Source organism: Euphorbia lathyris, chromosome 6 (assembly GCF_963576675.1).
Source record: "Euphorbia lathyris chromosome 6, ddEupLath1.1, whole genome shotgun sequence".
NCBI lineage: Eukaryota > Viridiplantae > Streptophyta > Magnoliopsida > Malpighiales > Euphorbiaceae > Euphorbia > Euphorbia lathyris.
This window is the reverse complement of record NC_088915.1, coordinates 19962477-19985912: the sequence shown is the minus strand read 5'-3', so window position 1 is coordinate 19985912 and position 23436 is coordinate 19962477. Positions and strand designations below refer to the sequence as shown.

General features: G+C 32.5%; 1 protein-coding gene across 1 annotated transcript; it reads left to right on the top strand.

Moving 5' to 3' along the window:
- Positions 1-10024: 10024 nt before the first annotated feature.
- On the top strand, positions 10025-16691 carry LOC136233895 (UV-B-induced protein At3g17800, chloroplastic). Its single transcript, XM_066023627.1, has 3 exons — positions 10025-10265; positions 10980-11254; positions 15824-16691. Exons 1-3 carry the CDS (start codon positions 10140-10142, stop codon positions 16623-16625), a joined length of 1203 nt encoding a protein of 400 aa, XP_065879699.1. The 5' UTR covers positions 10025-10139; the 3' UTR covers positions 16626-16691.
- The last annotated feature ends 6745 nt before the right edge of the window (positions 16692-23436 follow it).

Below are 23436 nucleotides of genomic sequence, written 5' to 3'. Positions count from 1 at the left end.
TTGCTCTGAAAATAATTTTGACAAATATTTTTCTTTTACCATATTATTCAGTTTTAGTTATACCCGGCAAAGCGACACACGACCCGATGACACGACACGAACACGACATGCTTTTTTAGTGTTAGTGTTTAGAGTTTTATGACACGACACGAAAGTTGACACGACACGAAATGACACGTTAATTTTCGTGTCATTTTCATGTCAACCCGAAAACACGAAACTGACACGGATATTGAAAATTATTGTTATATTCTCTCGTGTTTTTTATATCACTTTATTAATAAAGATAATAAAATTATAATTATTAATTGTAAATATTGATTTAAATTTCTTAAATTGTTATAAACACATTACATGGCCCTCTAACATGATATTATCGAACTTTTCGATAATTATTGTTAACATACTAATCTAAAAATGATATAAAATGTTTAAAAACAGTACCATATCTTCTTATATTTTTAAGAGTTATTATTAATATATATGCATAACAAAATTACATGTAACCCGAAAACACGGCACGAAATCGACACTAACCCGAATAGGTTAACACGACTTTGACACGAAAGTTTTTGGGTTGGGTTTGGGTTTACTCTTTTTTGACATGAACCCGAAATGACACGACACGAACACGACTCGAACACGATAATTGCCAGGTCTAGTTTTAGTATTTATTTTTAATTATTTTAAAATAATTATTTTCTTTATAAAATAGAATGTTTAAGCATTTTCTTTGATTTATTTTATTTCGGTTTCCTTTGTTTCATTGTTTGATTTTAATGATTGAAATAATTGATTTTCATTCTTATATTTTCGCCTATGAGGATTGGTCCGAGTGGTAAGGCGTTGAACCTCTGTTTGACAGATTTGAGGTTCGATTCCCCACTCTGTCAAAATTTAGCCTTCATGGTTAATTAGTTAGTATCGATTTCATAAATATAAAAACCTAATCTAAAAATGTCCCAATAAAAAGTGATCGCTTTCGGTTGACCTGAATGAGTAGATTCGATTTTAACAATATTGATTTTATATAAATATTATCTACTATTTTATTTGTGCGTTTAGAGATAGTCCACAGTTTTTTACATAAAAACGATGGAAAACTAGTTCCATGCCCACGCGTTGCGCGAGGCAATAAATTGTTGTTATATATATGAAAAATTACAATAATTTTTTAATTATATATCATTGAATATAATGATATTAATATTTTATGTTAAATTGATTTCAAATTCAAACTGTTAGGATGTCATCAATGATAAAAAAAAAAATTTATAAAATTATATTATTAGTTTTCAAGATTCATCAACGAAATGTTACTTTTCTTTCTATATAATATTATTTAACCAACTTATCTTTCTTTAAGATAAATTTAGAATCGGTTTTTTATATTTTAAACATACACAAAGCAATCATATCTATTCTATACTATCAATTTATATTTTGAAAATCTTATTATTTTCATGTTCGCGTCTTATATTTTATTACGATTGACTCTATGTTAGCCTCCGATGTCTTATCCTAACTTTATAAAATGACAAATTAAATTTAGAAACATGAATGTCAAAGATTTTTCAAGAATTATAATTCAAATTTAATAATATTAAAAAAGAAAAATACATAAAAGAAAAAGAAAAATTGGTAATTGGAAAAAAAAGAAAAAGAAAAATTACGGTGTATTATAATTTTCTCCATAAAATCTTCAAGTAGACCCTTAATTAATTAAAAAATTGAAGTAATTTATGAATTTGATTGGAAAGGGTATTGAGAAATAATTCTCATGGAAGAGAAATTTTGATAACCCTATTTATGAATACTTAATTATTAAAACGTCTTCGATAAATTATAGTTCATAATTTTTATTTTCATCTCATTTAATTACTGTAAATAATGTATTTCTAACTCTTGATAAATCTGTATCATAATAGATTTGTTGGATTCTCTCGTTAGTTTCTAGTTTTTCAACTACAATAAATTTGTACATGTGAAAATTATATAATTAAATATTAGATTTAATAGATTTAATTTTCACTAACGGTAATTCTGAATTCACTAAGTTGAACATGTCCCATAAATTAATCAATTAAAACCAATAATTTTACAAAAGCAACTCCATGAACCATGGATACTGATATGAATAATAATAATAATAATAATAATAATAATAATAATAATAATAATAATAGACTTAGGGGGCGTTTGGTTCAGGGTCTTTAGAAATGGGAATGAGGGGGTTTCATTACCTTTGTTCTTGTTTGATTAAAAAAAAAAACTCATTCCCTTTACACATTTTAGATTATGGGTTTACCCAACTTTAGGTTAAGCCCATTACCCCAAGCCATGTAGGGAATTGTATTCCTTTTATCCCATTCTCTTTCCTAAACATATCCAAACACATAGGGGAATTAATAATTATTCATTTTCTTTCCCTTTCTTGATTCATTTTCCCTTACCCCTTATGAACCAAACGCCCCTTAATATATTAATCTTCTGAACTTGTTAAGAAAAAATTAACTGGCCTTGAATTTTAAAGGATACTATGTTAGTCCCTAAACTTGTTTAAACAACTAAATATAAATACTTAATATGCCAATAAAAAAAACATGTCATGTCTATATCACTTTCATTCTCCCATCCTCCATTACCACCGTTTATCTTCTTGCTCTTTTAATCACCATTAATGTCTACTTTCAACAAATTAAATATCAAAGTTTTATTAGTTTTAATAGAAGAAAAGAAAAAAATGGAAGAACACAAAGATGCATTCTCATATTTGCTACAACCTTACTTGATTCTAAAAAGAAAAATGACAAACAAACAATGATTCAACAAATCCAAAATCGTAACAATGTACAAACACAATCAATCACTCAAGAATTAGAAAATCATAAATACAAATTCATTAGAATGAAGTTAATGTAGGAGAAAAAAAATAAGATTGATCCTCAATTGCAAAAGCGTATGCTTCTCCTCCTCCGCTTTCATTACCACCATTGTCGATGGAAATCCACCACTTCATCGTCTTATTTTGCATGTAATCAGCCAAATATAATCACCTCGCCGGTAGCAGCTACCTTACCATTTTCGAGAAGAAGAAAAAGATTGATTAGGAACATAAAATAAATCGATTGCATCTAATAGAATTTTCCTAAATTCATCAAAATATTCACCAATCGATAAAGAAACGACAAAGTCAGAGAATGAAGAGTAACAAAAAGGTGAATTAGTAATTAATAATGAAACAATAGTTCTGAAAGATTTAGATAATGGATATTTCAATTTGCATATGAAATATGACAGTGACAATTTAGGAATGTTGCTCAGATAGTCATATACTATTAATAGAACCCCACAAACTTTGACAGATCGCAAACAGATATTTTTTTTTTACTAAGATCAGAAAGCCAATATTACAGTAAAAACACACATCCGTGATTGCGAAAATAGCAATCACATCACAGTTGCAACATCGATTCATCGCCCAAATTATAAACCCAAATATGTAATAGCAAATCGAACCCAATTAACAATAACACGAAGAAAAAAGAAGAAATAAACCTGAGTTTTAACGCGAATATTGAGTTTTTTATTCTCTTGATCCATTGTTTTTTATTCCATGGAAGCCAACATTTTGAGAGGGAAAACAAAGAGAAAAGAATAGGGAAAGATGAAGAGGATCGGGGGGTCAAAGGTGGAATTTGCCCCCCCCCCCATCAAGAATAATAACAATAAAAAATTACTCCAAAACGACGTCGTTTTGGCTCCCCTCAAAACGACGTCGTTTTATTTTGTGGATTTTTAATTTAAAAAGAAGTAGTATATAAGCTTGAGGCAGCAGCAGATCGATTCTTAGAATCGTACGCAGCCAGCCGAGCTCCATCCTCTCCTCCTCCAAGCTTTGAACTTCCCCTCTCTCTCCGTCTGGCCAACGTCTTCCTTTTCCGACCGACCGAGTAATGTCGCCGCTGTCTGGCCACCATCTCCAACAACACCTCAATTTCAGATTTAGGGTTTTAGGTTAGTTAACTTTTACCCTTTAATTTCAATTCATGTATGAAATTGGTATAAATTAGGTTGATTTATGATGGCATATTTTATTTATTTTGAAGAATGATATGATGATGATAGATGGATAATTTTATGATGATGATAGCTTATTCTTAATTTTAGGTTCCTGTTGTGGTGGGTTTTTTTTTTATTGTTGGCATATTTTGTGTGTATTGTAAATTTGTTTTGTCAATTGATTGAATTGATTTGACATTATTCATTTATGTAGGTTAATAGACAAATTTGTGTTTAAAAGAGCACGATGTTCGGTTGATGAATTATCTAGCAGTAGTAGTCCTAATGCACAAATACTTCTCAATTAATACTATTTTGTCTAAAAAAAAATCACATAGAGTTTTGACCCCCCTCCCTCAAATCCTGGATCCGCCACTGAAGAGGATATATAATAGGGTAAGTATAGAAAATATAAGAACCTTTAGGTAAAATTAAGTCTGTCAAATTCAATTCAAAGTCAAAGATTTTGGTACAATGGCAATTTAGGAATGTTGAGGCACAATTACGTCTGCCAAAGTCAGTTCTAAGGCAAAAGAGGAAAGTCGACGATTTTGGTACAGTGAATATCAAGTGTATCTCTCTTTTCACCATTTTGTTTTATAAAGCTGCATTTATTCCTTCGGTTTCAAAACGTTTCGCTATAAAAGATATGTTTTTTTCTTTCTCACCGTGGGAAGATGGGATTGCCATTTTTAAAAGTAAGGTTTGGGGACTAACTTGCAATTTGCTAGAGATTTTAAATTGCAATTCAATCTTTAAGTCTATAAATTTTGATAAATTTATCTATTAGGCTTCTTTTCTCTCTTTGTGGAATATTTTGAGTTAGAGTCCTTTAAAAATTTGTAGTTTTATAGTTAATATGTGTTTTTTTCTTTATATATTCATTGTTTCTGATGCTTGCTCGATTATGTTTCTTTGGTTTATTGCATAATTGTTGAAGAGACAATTTCCTCATTCTTTATTAGTTTTCAAAGTGCAACACTTTAATATTTTAGTTGAGTCAAATTAGTTCATTCAAGGATTTTGAATTTGTAAATTTGTATTACTAATGGAACGTATATAGTTTGCCTCCACTAAATAAAAATCCTGGATACGTCTCTTGCTGTAAGGGGGAGAAAGTGGGTCTCAAAGTACCATAAAAATAGTCATCCATGTTTTAACTTTTGTGTTTTATAGTCTAAATTCAAAACATTATATATCTTTCAATACAAATCTGTTTGAACTCGTTGGGTAGTCCTTGGATTCTTGTGAATGTCTACTTTCTCTAATTCATTACTACCGTTCCAAAATTTCATTGTATGATACCTTGAATAATTCATCGAAATTGGCAAGTCGAGTTTGCTAGAAAATAGCAAGTATTTCCTTCTACTTTATATTTTCTTTTCTTTTATTCTTTCTGTGATTTTATTTTTATTATTTGATTTTGTATTTATTAAACCATGTAATAAAATTATAACATATGCTCTATTTCTTTAGACGGACTGATGTGTTTGGGATATATTTTTTAAAGAGAAATTTACACCGAATTACATAAATTAAAAAGTGTTTAGAATAAATTCACCTCTTTTTTTAATGTTGTCATTTAGAGGAAAGTATCCTTCCTTTTGTCAAATTACAGTTACTATTCAAACAATCATTAAAAAAAATTCAAATATTTCCCTTTTTTGACAGGGTGTCGGTTTCTTTTTTTTAAAGAAAAAAAGTGACAGTTACTTGATAAATTTAGATTTAAAATGTTTAAACTTGACATAGTTGGAAAAATTTTACTATTTATGAGACACTTATAATATTTTAACTTGACTTTTATGTAACTAACCCTTTTTTAAATATCTAGATTTAAAATAAAAACTGTTTCAAAGTCAAAATTAGTTTTAATATATATCTAGTATATATAAAACTGTAAATCCTTTAATCAATGAATTAAAATATAATTTTAATTTTCTCGAATCATAAACCAATATACAATGTATAATCCTCACGAAATCTAGGGTAAATTCCGCTCTGATACCACTGATTTTTTTTTACGACCGATTAAAAGACAGAAAATAAATTTAATCAAATAAAATCATTTAGTCAAGATCAAACACGTAGATTAAATTAGGAATAAAATCCACCTTTAACTAAGGAAGGAGAGACATTCCCATTGCTTAAGATATAGAACCGCAAATGGTAGTTCCTCTACACCACACACGTAAAGACACCAACCTCGTCTGCTAGTACTCTAATTTGGTAAACACGAATGATGAAAAACGGACACCGAAAAAAGAGGGGCGCCAACCTTAACAGAGAGGAGAGGAGAGTATTTAAATTTATTTTGGTAAACACGAATGATGAAAAACGGACACCGAATAAATTTATTTTCTTAATCTTAACTTAGGAAAATAATATGCAAGCTTGAACTTATATTTTTTTTCCTTAACTTAATCATAATTATGATCAAAATAATAATCCTATTATTATTATTAAGATTGTAATTATGTAGTTTTAATTAAATAATAATATCTAATATTATATTCCTATGTAATTAAGACTTTCAAAACAAAATAAACACCTAATTTTCACTTGGGGTACACTTAATCCTAGATTAGGGGGATATATTCAATTTTAATGGAATAGAAAACAATTCCAAATTAGTTTTAATTTCTTCTAAGGTTAAATCAAAATCAAATCCTAATTTGATCAATATAATTATATTTTAAATAATGGGTTAGTTATTAGTTTCATGGATTTGCAGATCGGTATATATTTTGATATTTTTTGTTACAAACGAAATCATATGGTTTGTAAAATTTTCACTTTTTATTGGTCTTGCTAAATTTGATCGATAACGACCTTAAAAAATTGCGAGGGGTTAAATATGGTAAGAAAGTGTAAACATATCCTAAAAAAAAATTTACCTTTTTTATATAGGATACCAAAGGGTAAGATTATTTTGTTGCCCCTAAACGAGATGATGGTATGTAAGTCGGTGTACAAACTGGTGAGAATCATAGGTCTATTGATGGGTGTGCTTTTTGATGATTACATGCCTATTTAAATTTGTGCCTTTAATATATTAGGTGGAAAACATCTTTTTATATAGTTGACATATTAGCAAATATATTAAATTTGAATTTTGCATATATGAAAGTTTGAGAATTTTTTTATCTTAAAATTATGCGAAAGAAATATGCAATTATATATTATGTTTTTGACTTGAAATGCCTACAGACCTTGAACAAGGTAATTGAATTTACAACTAAATATGTATTCATATCATATCATAGTTTTCAAAATCGAGTTGTTTAAAAAAAAATCAGAAAAGATTTAAAGGTTAAAAGTTCAATCGAGATTCAATTATAATTTAACTGAAATTTCAAAAATTATTATAAAATATTTTATTTTCATTTAATTTTTTAATATAATAAAATAATAAAAATATATTAACATTTTGAGATAACAAATCAATAGGTTCACTTTATATTTTATAATTAAACTTGAATTATATATTTATTAGACCTTTAAAATTTATTGGGTATATATTTAAAGTTAAATACTAATTCAAACTTCCATAAACAAATTACAAATTAAACTTTATTAATTTTAAAAAATTAAATATTTTTTCTAAATATTTATTGAATATAAAATTGAAAAAATAAAAAATAATATATATACATATATATGTGTATATACTATTTTTTTATATTACTAATTTTTTTAGAGAATTATATATTATTAATTGAAAATTGGTTTAATGGTATTTGGAATTAATTAGACCTGTCCATGGATCGGGTTTGGTCGGGCCTATTGGGATTTTTACAGTCCAAATCCAGTCCCAGCTTGCTATTGGGCTGGATTGAGGTTTAAAATTCAAATCTCAAACCCAACTCATATAAACCCACTTAAATATATATAGATAATTTTTAATTATAAAAAATAAAAATTGTACTTAAAAATAAATATTTAATATATAAATTTATTAATTAATATCAATAAGCGGGCCGAGGTGGGCAGACCCGTGCTATTTTTATTAATCTTAAACCCGTCCAAAAAAAATGATAGACTTTAGCAGGTCTGGATCTAAGATCAATTTTCATTGTCGAAACTCGGTTTAAAGGACATAGGCCTGAGCAGGCCGAACAGGTACTTGGGCTCGTGGACAGGTCTAAAATCAATAGGTTTATCTAGAGTTTAAACCTCGCAAAATTTAAATTAGATTTTTTTAATTAAATGTGGATAGAGAATTGACAAGACCAAACTGCTCAATTGTACCTAATTGTATCTGAGTGCCTGTTTCCATTTTTCGATACTACTTTTTCCTTTCAATATTAAGAGCATCTCCAATGGTTGATACTCACAACCACTCAATATATATGCCACATCATCCATTTAATAAATATCATTTTATTAAACTATCTAACTCCAATGGTTAAACTCTATAACCACTCAATCACAATGGATCCACCAATCACAAAAAAATCTACCAATTAATTAAACCAATCATAATGTAATCCACCAAATTAATTAAACCAATCATATTATTTTACAAATAAAAATATATATAATCAAAAGCTCAATAAATATTGAGTGGTTGATAAGTGCTCAATATATTAAATTCACTCCAATGGGAGAGAGTTTAATAAATGAGTATAATGAGTGGTTCATTATACTCCATTGGAGATGCTCTAAACAAAAGAGATAGAAAATGTTTGGTAAAATTACAAACTAACTGTTTTTTTATAGAAAAAACAACTAATATTTACTACCTATCAGCAACAGCAAACATGAACAATTGAAACCAATGTTATCAGGGTCGGACCGGACCGGCCGGTCCGACCGGTCGAACTGGGAACCGGCGAGGAAGCCGGTACGAGCCTGTGCGGGTTTTTGAAGGTACTAAAAACCGGTGAGACCCGGGATTGGACTGGGACCCGGCGGTCCGGTCGGGAACCGGTGTGACCCCGGGTCTCAAACAATGAAGAGAAAAAAATAGGCGGTTGATATTTTTGGGCGGGCGGGATTCTTTTTGATTTTAGGCGGGATGAATATTTGTGCTGGGCTGATTTTTTTTAGGCGATTCTTTTTGTTTTTAGGCGGGATGGATGAAAAAAAAATGGATTTGAATACGTTTTTTTATGCAATGAATTAAGAAAAATTGAACAAAATGAGGGTGGACTAAGAGTACTTATTTCAGGGCGGCATTCGCGTCGCCCACGTCGTGCGGGTGCGCCCCTAAACCCAATGGTGGAACGACTGCACCCCCTGTGCGTGAGAGAGCATTTCCCTTAGTAATTACTTAAAGTCTTGTAAAGACAATTTACTTATAAACTAGTTAACATTCTTATTTCTTTCCTATGTGGGATAATAATGCTTAGTTTATTATAAAGCATTTCAAGTAGTTCACTTTAAGCGTTAATTTCTCATTCATTACTTGTCCGTTTTGAATTTATAATATACCGTTAAAAAGATCGCATGTCATAGAATACATTTACATATTTCAAGTTATTCTAAATTTTATTTATCCGTTATATATTTAAGTCTCAAGTTGACAAAAAAATAACAAATCAAAAATTGTTTATAATTTGTTTTGGATATATATAATTTATAAAAATAATTTTAAACTAATTATATATATTTAATATATATAAATATTATTTATTTATTTATTACGTCATCCGGTTCGATCAATCCGAGCCATCCGGTCCGACCAAATGACCCGTGACCCAGTCACCAATCCGGTTTGATGTCCGGTCCGGTTCTGATAACATTGATTGAAACTAACGGCCAAAATATAAAAATCCGGTTAATTAGCCGGTTTGAACGGCTCTGAATCAATTTTGTAAATATAAAAACCTAATCTGAAATGATCCCAAAAAAGTGACAGGTTTCAGTTGAAACGAGTTGATCTGAACGAGTCAATCCGATTTTCACAATATTGATTTATATAAATATATTATGTACTATTTTAGAGACAGTCCACAGTTTTTACATCAAAACAATGGAAAATAAGTCCAACCCAACCCAAAATATCTTCTTTTTCTTTAAAGAAAACGCAGAGTCGCTTTAACACAACCACTAGGCTACGAGCACCGAAAAAGATGAAGTTGAGTGGAGCAATAGGCGATGTTTTTGTGATTAATCCATCGCCTGGGAACCTCAGGTCCCCTGAATTCAAGCAACACCTGCATTCTTTCTCTTTTCTATCTTCTGCCGCCCTTTTCAAGGTATGTTTCTTTCCCTCTCTGTCTATGTGCATAATTTTCTTATTCTAATGAGTTTTTTAAACAATTAATGGAGTTCTTGTGACTGTAGGTCTTCGTTTCCCTTTGATTTCCTTCTGCATTTTTTGTGCTTTTAGATGTGCTGCTTGTTTTTACTATCGATTTTGATTATTTCCGTATGAATTCTTTTTAGCTTTTTTTTTTTTTTTATCTATTTAATTTGCATTGCCTTTGAGATAAATATGTCAGTGTTTTGATTATTATCACTATCAATTACTACTTGTTATTGTTGATTATCCGAAGAGTTTTTATTCAGCTGAAATTGTTCGGGGATGAACCCAAATGGTATAACTTCTAATTATGAATTCTTTAGTTTACATAATAAATGTAATCCTTGTTTAAAAGTACATCTTAATCACTACTATCTGGTTGAAATGTTCTAATTCACCATGTATTGGCTGGTAAGTTCTAAGAATAGTTTGTGCAAGCAAATGGCCTTTGAACTAGAAACATGTACAACACAGACAGACCCTATCTATCTACCATGTGTTGAAATTTGAACCATAAATGGCGTTACTTCGAACTCTTGACCTTTTGGTCTAAGTAAGAGTTTCTAATACCATGTTGAGTAACCATTTGACCCAAAAGCTTAAATGGTAAGTAAGATCGAAGAATAGTTTATATTATATCTCTGACAATAATCCTTTCTATTTTCAGAGATGTCCTTCATTTAGCATAGGAAGGCTGGGAACAGGAATAAGTAAATGTCGAGAAAGAGGCTTCATAGTGAGAGCATCTGGGGATTCAAGCAGTTATTCATTTTCAGTTCCTCCTCTTCAGTTTGAATCCCCAGTTGGACAGCTTTTGGCACAAATATTGCAGACCCATCCACATTTGCTACCAACAGCTATTGATCAACAGCTTGAAAATCTTCAAACTGATAGAGATGCTCAAAGAGATGAAGCTCCTCCAACTCAAGATCCCCTTTACAAGTTAGTACTTCAAACTTTCCTTATTGTTGCTCTTTAATTATAATCAGAATTTGTTTAATCTTTTTCTATAGATTGGCATGCCATAAGTTAGAATGATAAGATTATTTTTAGGGAGAACTTTATAGGAAATTCTTGAACTTAGTTTCCTAATATAGTCCACCTCTTGTTTTAGTATTGTATTTCCTAAGGCATCTCAGACAAGTCCATTGCTATTTATTCTTGGTCGACACTAGAGTTAGTTATTTATAGTACACTTGCAACTTTAGGAGTCATTACATGAAATTTTATTCATTATTCATTAGTTAATAGTAATTGGGTTTTATTCTCATTTTACAAACAGCTGCTTCTCCTTAGCTGATCCTGTCACTTAGGTGATATTGGGCCGTTTGTTATTTTGTTAACTTTTTGCTATATTAACAAAATATCTATTTGTTGAATAAGTTCTTTATTATGATGAGATTTTTTTATGCTTCGTAATTAATAATGAACCATGCATAAAAACACTTATTTTTCTTTTGAAATTGTGCCATACTTGTTGGTTTTTACAATTTCAAATAGGCATGAACTTTTCAATTTTTTACCACTTGATGCATAAACTTAAAACATTCTATCAATACAATAGAAAACAATAGAGTTCTAGAAATAATAATATAGCTTCTTGATGTGGATTGTGGTGATATTGGACTTGTAGAACGACACTTAACCCTTTAGAGTTTGGACCTAGAATTTTCATTGAAGTTAATTCATCTGAAGAAATCATCAAACATCACTACTCTCTATACGACTTAGGGAAAGAAAGATACAAAATACAGAAAATACAAATACAATTCTTAACTACTTAGTCCTCACACACATTGGGAAATTAATCAATGTATTATCATTTTCCTTTGAGAGTAATGTTACTTCAGACATTTTTTGTTTTTTCCACATCCATAACAATAGGAGACTTGACAGAAAAACAATGAAAATAACCTCATACTATAGCTTGAAATAGGAGAGTTGTTTGATTTTCTATTTTTAACCTTAAAACCTGCTAGTTCATCATAAATTCAATATGGTAACTCCGATCAAAATATAATCTTTATCACAATAATCAAAATAGAGTTTCAATAAGTGTCACTAATGGCACAAGTGATCACATTCAAACAAAAAACAATATCCCTCAAATCATGTTTAGAGAAAACTTTATTCTGATTTTTGGTTATGCTAATGCAATTACCGATTGAAATTGAAAGTTTCAGAAGCTGTTGAGACCACCGCCCCCATGCATATGAACAAAGGCATCAATTACCGAATTGTTCTTCAGATTGAGCTACACAGTCGAAAATTCCAAAAGCAATAGTAAATTATATAAGAAACAAGACATAAAAAGAAGTAAAATAGAGAGACGAAGCATAAAAGAAGTTTTACCTGTGCCGGTGTTTTCTTTTGGTCAAATCTGTCACCTCTGATTAAAAACACAACAGTCCTGTAATCTGCATCTGTTCTCTGACAGTGATCTTGCAAAAGCTTCAAAATTGTAGTATGCTTGCTAATCCTATAAGTCCTTAGGTTCAACAATATTGCAAAAATATGAAATTATTGATGACTTTAAGAGGCAAATTTAAGAAAACTAAAACTCTATTATACCTAAATTTTTCTTACAGATTTCAAAATTCATACGCAACTCCCAATTTACGACATTTTATTATATATAGGATGAACGTATATAAGATTGGAAATGAAGGGCAATAGTGATTAGATCAACATAGGTTTGACACTACCAGAAAAATAACTTTTGCTCAGATAGTCATATACTGTTAATAGAACTCCACAAACTTTGACAGATCGCAAACAGATATTTTTTTTGTTTTATCAAGATCAGAAAGCCATTATTATAGCAAAAACACACATCCGTGATTGCGAAAATAGCAATCACACCACAGTTGCAACATCGATTCATCGCCCAAATTATAAACCCAAATATGTAATAGCAAATCGAACCCAATTAACAATAGCACGAAGAAAAGGGAAGAAATAAACCTGAGTTTTAACGCGAATGTTGAGTTTTTGATTCTCTTGATCCATTGTTTTCGATTCCATGGAAGCCAACATTTTGAGAGGGAAAACAAAGAGAAAAGAAGAGGGAAAGATGAAGAGGATATATATAATGGGGTAAGTATAGGAAATATAGGAACCTTTAGGTGAAATTAAGTCTGTCAAATTCAATTCAAAGTCAAAGATTTTGGTACAGTGGCAATTTAGGAATGTTCAGGCACACTTACGTCTGTCAAATTCAATTCTAAGGCAAAAGAGGAAAGTCGACGATTTTGGTACAGTGAATATCAAGTGTATCTCTCTTTTCACCATTTTGTTTTATAAAGCTGCATTTATTCCTTCGGTTTCAAAACGTTTTGCTACAAAAGGTATGTTTTTGTCTTTCTCACCGTGGGAAGATGGGACCGCCATTTTTAAAAGTAAGGTTTGGGGACTAACTTGCAATTTGCTAGAGATTTTAATTTGCAATTCAGTTTAAGTTCATAAATTTTGATAAATTGATTCAAATTTTATAATTTTTTTGGTATTAAAACTGAATTTTTCGGGGTCAATTTGTCAACATTTGCCAACTTGAGGGCTGGATTAATACTTAAAATTCGATTTGACTAAATTGTTCATGACTGTCAAGTTCAAGACCATTTTGACCCTTAATTCCATTAATTTTCCTAGCTAGGATTGAGTCCAAGAATTGATTAAGGCAGAATGAGAGATGGTTCTTGTTTTCTTCTTTCTCGTTCGTGACGCTTCTCTTTGCATCACTTGTAAGCCAAGCAAGAGGGGTAGTAACTGAATTAGAAAAGGAGAGAGGGATTTGTGGCCTGTGGGGAAGGGTATTAGGGAATAATGTTGTTGCCTTAACTATGTATGTTCTGCTAAGTGTTAAATAGCTCATTCTAAAGAAGGTTGGATCAAGCTACTCAGCCATCGAAACTTAGTTACGATTAAATTCTCACCAAAACAGAAATGTGATATTGTCTTTGTACTTTTACTTTTTTACTACTTCTGATGGATCGTTCAAGCACTTTGTTTTCTCTCTTTCTCTTATTTTTTCTCTCTCTCCTCTGAGTTGTACTTCAATAGAAATTACTAAATTCTCTCTTCCCTTTCTAATCTCTTAAGTTCGTTTGCTAGGCTCATTTTATTTTACAAATGAAATAATTTTTTAAACAATTTTGTTGAAATTAAGTTCCACTGAAATTTACTTCAATTATAGTTAGTGATTTGCAAGTAACTCCTCTCAAAAAAACAAACAAAAAAAAACCCTGAAATTATCTGCATGTAACAAATTGAAATTTAATAGATTCAAAAAGCTCTAATGATAAATTTAATGGTGGTGACTGAAATGTACTCAAATAGCTATGTTGCATAAAACATAAAACCTTGACCAAACACATAAAAGATTATTGTTGTTTTGTTTATACCTTTCTCTACCATGTCTCTCTTTGTGTATTTATGTCATTTGATGGATACTTGAGAACATACCTTTGTCCAAGTGGCCAAGTTTGCTAAGGAAGCTACAGATTTGTAGCTAGCTGTACAGAGAAATTGTAGGAAGAATCATAGGGATTTTTCGTTTTCCCTGTTCCCTTAGTTAGGACCTTTTATTTGCAAATATACTCACTGTATTGTTCAATCTAAATACAACAAATAATTATGGCCTCTTCAGTTGATGCCTAAACCTAAGTCCTAGTAGCACAATGACCTTTCTTGATTATTGCAAATAATTAGGGGTAATAACCAAAATTCATTTTTCACTGTAGTGCATGGTGAGTGACTTCTTATAATGTCATTTCTGGCCTTAAAAAAGGATTAAAGATCTTTTATCTTTACTGTATAGCATTAAACTATTATAAAACATTGTTTAAATGGATATTTTCATTGTCTGAAAAGCTTCTGTTTTGTTACATTAGTTACTACTGCTAATTGAATTATAGAACATCATTGTGTATTTTCAATGAAGTTGCACCAATGCTTGTAATTTTGACAAATTTTTTTGAATTTGTCTTCTCCTCTATATCAAATGATTTACACACCAATTTTCATATTATGGTCTTCCAGACGCTCCTCTTTAGTAGTGTTTCTGTGTTTGTGTCCATTTTCGTTTGAAGGCTATTTTATGAAGGTTATGTTTTAGAAATAACCTTTCCGATGTCCATTTCCATGTTCGTGCAACATAGTCTGCCAATTTAATGATTCCTTGACTACTCTATCTCTTGAAAATTGAGATATCCACACTTTGTTGAGTTGAAGTAACTATTATGAAACTTGGAGTCAAACGTACCAGATTTTATATGGATCTTGTAAGATCTTATTGGGTTGCATTTTGAAATGTGGTTTGCTGATCATAGTTTAAAGATGGTAGGAGATAAAAATTCTTGTTCTTTCTTTGTTTCCGAATATCCATTGTGCTCAAGGAATTTTAAACCAGTAAAACTGTGCGGCTCCAATTGTTTGCTCGTCTATTTCTATTCTTATATTTACTGAATTTCATGTAATAGAATGATTATATGACCATTTTTTGTATATATATAGGAGAATAGCTGAAGTGAAGGAGAAGGAAAGGCAGAAGACATTGGAGGAGATCATTTACTCCTTGATAATGCAGAATTTTTTTGACAAGGGCATTTTGATGATCCCGAAAATATCTCCGACCTCTGATCCTACTGCACGACTGGATTCTTGGCCAAATCAGGAGCAAAAATTAGAATCTGTTCATTCAACTGAAGCATTTGAATTGATTCAGAGCCATTTATCTCTTGTGCTAGGAGAACGAGTTGTCGGTCCTCTTGATACCACTGTTCAAATGAGCAAAATAAAACTCGGGAAGTTGTATGCTGCATCTATTATGTACGGATATTTCCTTAGAAGAGTCGATGAGCGGTTTCAGCTTGAGAGATCCATGAATACCTTGCCCAAGAGTTTCGATGAAAACGTGGCAAGATATGCTGATCCAAGTCCAGTCAGCCCATTTTGGGATCCTGATTCTCTGATAACGATTCCCTCCGACGACGAGGGTTTTCCAGACATCGGTGAAGGAAAATCGTATAGATTAAGATCATATGTGATGTATTTGGATGCTGAGACACTTCAAAGATACGCAACGATTAGATCTAAGGAAGCGATTTCGTTGATTGAAAAGCAAACTCAAGCATTATTTGGGAGGCCGGACATAAGAATCGCAGAGGACGGGTCCATTGACACGAGCAATGATGAGGTGATTTCGATCACTTTCACAGGGTTGACAACGTTAATCTTGGAGGCAGTAGCTTTTGGATCATTTCTGTGGGATGCAGAAAGTTATGTTGAATCAAAATATCATTTTCTTAATAGGTAGACGATATCATGTTTTCGACATTGTTCGTTTTTATGTATATCAAAGCATGTTCAGTTTTTAGTTTTAGCAGGTAAAACCGTGAAAGATATAGCTTAAAATGTATATGGTGAACTTTTTCAAGTGTCATTGATGGGTGCAAATTGGGATGGTTAGAAAAGGATGTAAACAAGCTCAATGAAGCTTGTTCGTATAAGGATGGCAATGAAGCAATTTGGGAAATGAATTTTTCAGCTGAAAAAAACTGAACTAAACTAAATAACTGAACAACAATAATAATAATAATAACAATAACAACAATAATAATAACAATAACAATAATAAAAGCCCGGTTCGATAAAAGCTTATGAAATTCAATAAAAACGAGTCTAATTTTAACTAAAAATATAAATTACATACAAACACAAATTTACATACCATTTAAAGCCTGTGAAATTAAATACAAATATAAATTTCCATATGAATACGAATTTCTATTCAAATACAAATTTTCATTCAATCACGTCTAGCGGAGGATGAAGTGGGAGCGGAGAATGAAGATGGCGATGATGATGAAGTTAACAAAGATGATTAAAAACAATTAAAATATAGTTAATTTTGTTGAGCATTGTAATGTAAACATATTCGTATAATATTTATTTAATTCTCGTAAAATTTGCAAACAAGTTGTACCAAATAACTATAATTATAATAAAGGAAAAATTATAAAATTTGGTTAAATGGGAGACCCAATTATATTTTTAACCCATTTACTCAACCTATTACATATCTAGACTATATTTGTGTGACTTTTCCAAAATACCCTTAATATGTTTGTAATTTTACGTCGTGCATGTCTCCCTCTCGTCTGACTTCGCAGATTTCACCTTATGCGAAGTTTGCGAAGATAATGTTTGGGTTATTAGATGATTTCAATTCACAGATTTCTCAATATGCGAAGTCTGAACGAGTTTTTGTGAAGGGGTATATAACAACAAAAAGGCACAACATTAAGGGATTCCAACATTAAAATCATAACATTATCAAAATTTAAAACAAGATTGCCACAATAACAACATTAAAATCATAACATATTCAAAATTTACAATAAGATTGCCAAAATAAACTCCTAACAAATCATTTTAAAGCGAACGTGATGAATCTAGGCGGAAATTTCTCCCTGTATTGGAAGTCCAGACCTTTTGGGATGATAAATGGAAATCCAGACCTTTTGGGATGGACATATCACATGGTACACAACAAGATTGACACAATAACTCATAACCAATCATTTTAAAGTGAATGTGACCAATCTTGAAATGGAAGTCCAGACCTTTTGGGATGGATATCTCTCATGGCACCCCAGTACGCTGCCTTCCAAAAATGGATGTTATGTATTCAACCACCTTCAGAAAAATTTAATCGTGTTAAGCAGAAAAAAGAACGATTTGGCTTTGCGAAATGAGGATTCGCGAAGCATGCGAATATAAATGTGCAGGGAAGATGATGATTTTACTTCGCGAATCGATGATTTCGCGAAGTCTGCGAGTGAAAAATCATTAACTGTTCTACTCGCAGACTTCGCGAAATAGATCGTCACGTTTCAGGCTCTTTCTCATCGTAGGTCTTCGCGAAACCAAACTACGCGAAGTGATTTTCAGAAAAAACGCAGAGAAAACAGTAGATACTTATATTTTTCGCGTTTCACCCTTAAAATTGACAATAACAATATGATAAACTGAGAAAAACGATGAAAATAACGTAGAATAACCATTTCTTCGATGGTCACAAGAAGAAAGAAACCAAGGAACAAGCAGGAACAGAAAGATAAAGAACCATGGCTTCGTTTTCTAGGATTAAGAAGAGAAATACATGGTGATGTGGAGAAATGGTACAGATTTCGCGAAATTTAAAGAGATGAAGATCAAAAGTCTGGGAGAGCAACCGTTCGCGTAAGAAAGAGAAGGGGGAAGGGAGAAGATGAAAGGATGATGGTATTTTGGGAAAGTCACACAAATATAGTCTAGATATGTAGTATGTTGAGTAAGTGGGTTAAAAATATAAATGGGTCTTCTATTTGGCCCAATTTTATAATTTTCCTATAATAAATAATGATAAATTATATATATATATATATATATATATATATATAGTTATAGTTATAGTTATATATAATGATAAAGCATATGAATAATTATAGGTAAATTCCAAAAACAACCCATGTGGTTTAGTGTTGTTCAAAAAAAACCCTTGTGGTTGTTTTAAAAAAAAAAAAGGACTGTGTTATACGCCGTTACCCGAAAAACAGAAAATGACTTAACACTATTAGTTTTGATGACGTGGCAAAGGGTAAAGTTGTCCAAATTAAAATAAAATAATAAAAAACAAAAAAAATTAAAATGAAGAAAAAAACCCCTTCTTCTTCCTGGGCTTCTTCTTCTTTCTTCGTATTCTTCTCTCTTCCTCAGCTTCTTCTTCTTCTACTCATCCGGACCTCCATCACTGCTACATGAACCACCACCTGAGGGCACTGGAACAATACAATCTCTTTCGATTTCATCATCTTCTTCGTCTTACGTCTCCAAATCCTCTTCCGATTCCAACACTAATTTCTCCACGGTCTCCAATGGTCTCTAGATACATTGAGCATTGATTTGATACATTTTGTGCAGGAACAAGCTAGGAGAGCGTTAGACAGTGCGCTCGGAGGAAAGAAAGATGAATTTGAGAAATGGAATAAGGAAATTAAGAAAAGAGAAGAAGCAGGTGAAGTGCTGCTGGAATAAGGAAATTAAGGAAATTAATGTTACTTTGCATTCCAGTATCTTGTTGTTGCAAAAGGTAAAGTGCTGCTTGCAATCGTTATCAATCCTTGGCTCTAAATAAATTAATTATCTACTAAGCCAACTGATGAACTGAGGTGGCCGCCATTCTTTTTGGTTTTGGATCGATAAGTTGCAGCGAAGAAATCTGGAAATTTCCAGATTTTTGGTTCTGGAAATTTCCAGAAATCTGTCAGATTCCCAAAAAAAATCAATGGAAATCCGATCAAAACCGTAGTAGTTCTAGTAATGGAGAATCGCTCCTTCAACCACATGCTCGGTTGGATGAAGAAATTGAATCCAGAAATCAATGGCGTCGATGGAACGGAATGGAATCCGTTGAACACGAGCGATCCGAATTCGGAGAAATTGTATTTCAAAGATGAATCGATTTATCAAATTTGATGTTAATTATTTATATAACTTTAGCAGAAATCTGAACAGAAATCTGAAGAAGAAGAAGAAAATAAAAAAATAATAATTTTTCCTGTTTTACCCTTTGTCACGTCAGCCAATTTAACGGTGTTAAGCCATTTTCCGTTTTTCGGGTAACGGCGTATAACACGATCCTTTTTTTTGGTAAAAACAAACCACAGGGGTTTTTTTGTGAAATACATGAAACCACAGGGGTTGTTTTTGGAATTTACCCATAATTATAATTATAATAAAAAGTGATAAATTAATATATAATAAATTATATATTATTTATAAATAATTATAATTATAATAAATAATGATAAATTATAGATAAATAATAATAAATCATATATAAATAATTATATTTATCATTATAATAAATAATAATAATAATAATAGTAGTAGTAAATTATATATATATATATATAGTTCTTCACTCACTAAATGATCATTCTCTACTGGAATTGTAGGGGTATTAATAACCCTGGTACACAGAGAGCTCTGAAACTTATTTGTTCTGTCAATCATCCAGATCTGGTATGTATCTCTGAACCTATGGTTGCTTTGGATAGGATTCACTCTTCTTTCTGGAATTCTATTGGCTTGCAGTTTGTTGCTGAGAATCCTTGTAATTCTATTTGGCTTCTTTGTAAAATTGGTACTCTTCATCTCTGCTCTCTGATTCTTTGTCATGATCAGCACATCTCGATCAATTATGGTAGTGCCACGGTTTACTCTCAGCTATGTTTCGTCTATGGCAATAAATTTTTTGGCAGAAGACGTATGCTTTGGGATTCTCTCAGTGTTGTTGTGGGCAGTCGAAAAAAACTGGTTATCGATGATTTCAATGCAGTCATCGGTGCTCACGAAAAGACGGGCCGTAGTCCTTCTGCCATTAGTTGTAGGGACTTTCGCGGTTTTATTAATAATAACGGCCTTGCGAAAATTGATAGTTCTGGTATGCAATTTACTTAGACTAATGGTCGTATTGGCCCGGAACATGTTGAATGTAAACTTGACAGGGCTCTTGTGTCTGATGATTTTGTTGATTCATGGGATTCAATCAGTTGTTCTGTTCTCCCTCGCCATCAGTCTGATCACAGTCCGTTACTTTTGGTATGCAAAAATGGCTTGGCTCAACAGACCCGCTTCCGTTTCCTCTCTATGTGGACTACACATGAATCACTAAGGGGTTTGATTGCCGATCATTGGAGTAACAGCCATGTTTCTCTTCCACCGGCGCAACTTCTTTGTCATAAACGTAAATCTTTGAAGCCTAAACTGCGTATATGGAACAGAGAAGTTTTTGGTAGGGTGGAAGTAAATATTGCTGCTGCTCAGTCCAGGCTAGTTGAAATTCAAAGAGACATCTCAGTGCAAGGTTTGAATGAGAATTGGTGGCTGATTGAGGCAGAAGCTCAGTGTGATCTTGATCTTCAGCTTCACCGGCAAGAATTGCTTCTCCGAGATAAAAGTAGAGACAAATGGCTTGAGGCGGGGGATCGGAACTCCAATTTTTTTCACCGCTCGGCAAAAGGTAGAAAAATTCAATCATCAATGGATTCTCTTCTCATCAACGGAATCCTGGTTGATGATGAGAATATCATTTCTCAACATGTTGTAGAATACTTCTCCACTCTTTTTACTAGCAGCAGGCTAGCTATTGATTAGGATTCTATTTCTGCGGTTATTCCGAATTTGGTCAATTTGGTGGACAATGATAACCTCACGCGGCGGCCAGCGCTTGATGAGATCCGTGCTGCGGTTTTCAGTCTTAGCCGTGATAGCTCTCCGGGTCCAGATGGATATGGGGGGTTTTTCTTCCAGCACTTTTGGGATATAATTGGTTCAGATGTCTGTAAGATGGTGCAGATTTTCTTTGATACTGGCTGTATGCTTCCAGGTATGAATTCTAGTATTATGACTCTTCTTCCCAAAGTTACTGAAGCTAATGAAATTCAACATTTTCGACCTATCGCCATGAGCAATTTTAACTATAAGATCATTTCAAAGATCCTTACTGATAGGCTGGCGCTTGTCGCCGGGCGCATTGTTTTGGATAACCAATTCGGATTCATTTCTGGCAGAAGCATTCATCATTGTATTGTTGCGGCCTCGGAAGGGGTAAATATGTTAAACAAGAATTGCTTTGGCGGAAATATGGCTTTGAAGATTGATATCAGGAAAGCTTTTGACACCATTGACTGGAATTTTCTTCTGGCTGTTCTTGAATCTGTTGGTTTTTCTTTGCAATTTAGAAGCTGGATTTTGGAAGTCCTTCGGTATGCTCGTATGTCAATTGCTTTTAGAGGAGGTAGCAAGGGCTATTTTAGCTGCTCATGTGGGGTTCGGCAAGGAGATCCTCTTTTCCAATTCTATTTGGTATTGCAGAGGATTTCTTTAGTCGTTGGCTGGCCAAGTTGGTGGGTGAAGGCAAATTTCAACCCATGGTTTATCACAACACTACTCTTTTTCCTTCTCACCTCTTATATGCAGATGATATGTTAATTTTTGGCAGGGCTACTCTCAAAAATATGAAATGTGTCAAGGACCTTTTCAACTTTTATGCAGCCATATCGGGTCAGACGGTTAACTGGGATAAATCTGCAATTTATTTTGGGAACAGTATCAGCAATCAGCGCAGGAATCGACTCATTAATATTCTGGGTATTCGTGTTGCTCGGCTGCCGTTTTATTATCTTGGGGTACCAATTTTTCAGGGGGCACCAAAGGCTCGTTATTTACAGCCGCTTATGGATCGTTTCCTTGCTAAATTTAGTCTCTGGAAGGGGCGGTCGCTCTCTTTAGCAGGAAGACTAACTCTGATAAAATCTGCATTAACGGGTGCTCTAATTCACTCACTTATGATTTACAAGTGGCCATCCTCTCTGTAACCCCCTCACTTGGATCACATGATATCTCACACAATATCAGTTATAGACATGCTTTCAATTCTCAATCATAAAGATTGCTAAAGCGCTCAGAAACTTCATTTGGACTGGGGACAAGGATCGGAGAAAGCTTCTTATATCAAATGGAAGAAGTGTTATCAATTGTATGAATTTGGGGGGCTAGGTATCAAGGATATTGGACTGTTCAACAATTCTCTTCTTGGTAAGTTCAGCTGGGATTTGATTCAAAAAAATGGTTATATCCCTTCTTTGCTGCGAAATCGTTTCCTTTATCAATCTGGTATGCCTAAGCGCTATATTTCAAATTCATCGGTTTGGACTTCTGTTCGACCAATTTATGATCAAATTAGTTTGGAAGTGACCTAGTGGTTTGGAGACAACTCTGAACTGAATTTCTGGACGGACTCTTGGATTGCACCGACGGTTGCAAATCAGCTCGACATCCCGGCAAATATACAGCGCAAGCTTTATGACCCACTTCACGCCTTTCGCGCTGATGAATCCTGGACTAATTTGCATAGACTTCCTGATCTTGTCCAATTGAACATTCAGAGGGTTTCTGACAGTCGGGACGGAACCGATACTTGTGTGTGGAAGCCGGCTATGTCCGGTATGTATACTGCCAAAGGTTTTTATAACTCCTTCTGCAACAACACTCCAGTTGAGTGGAACAAATTCCTTTGG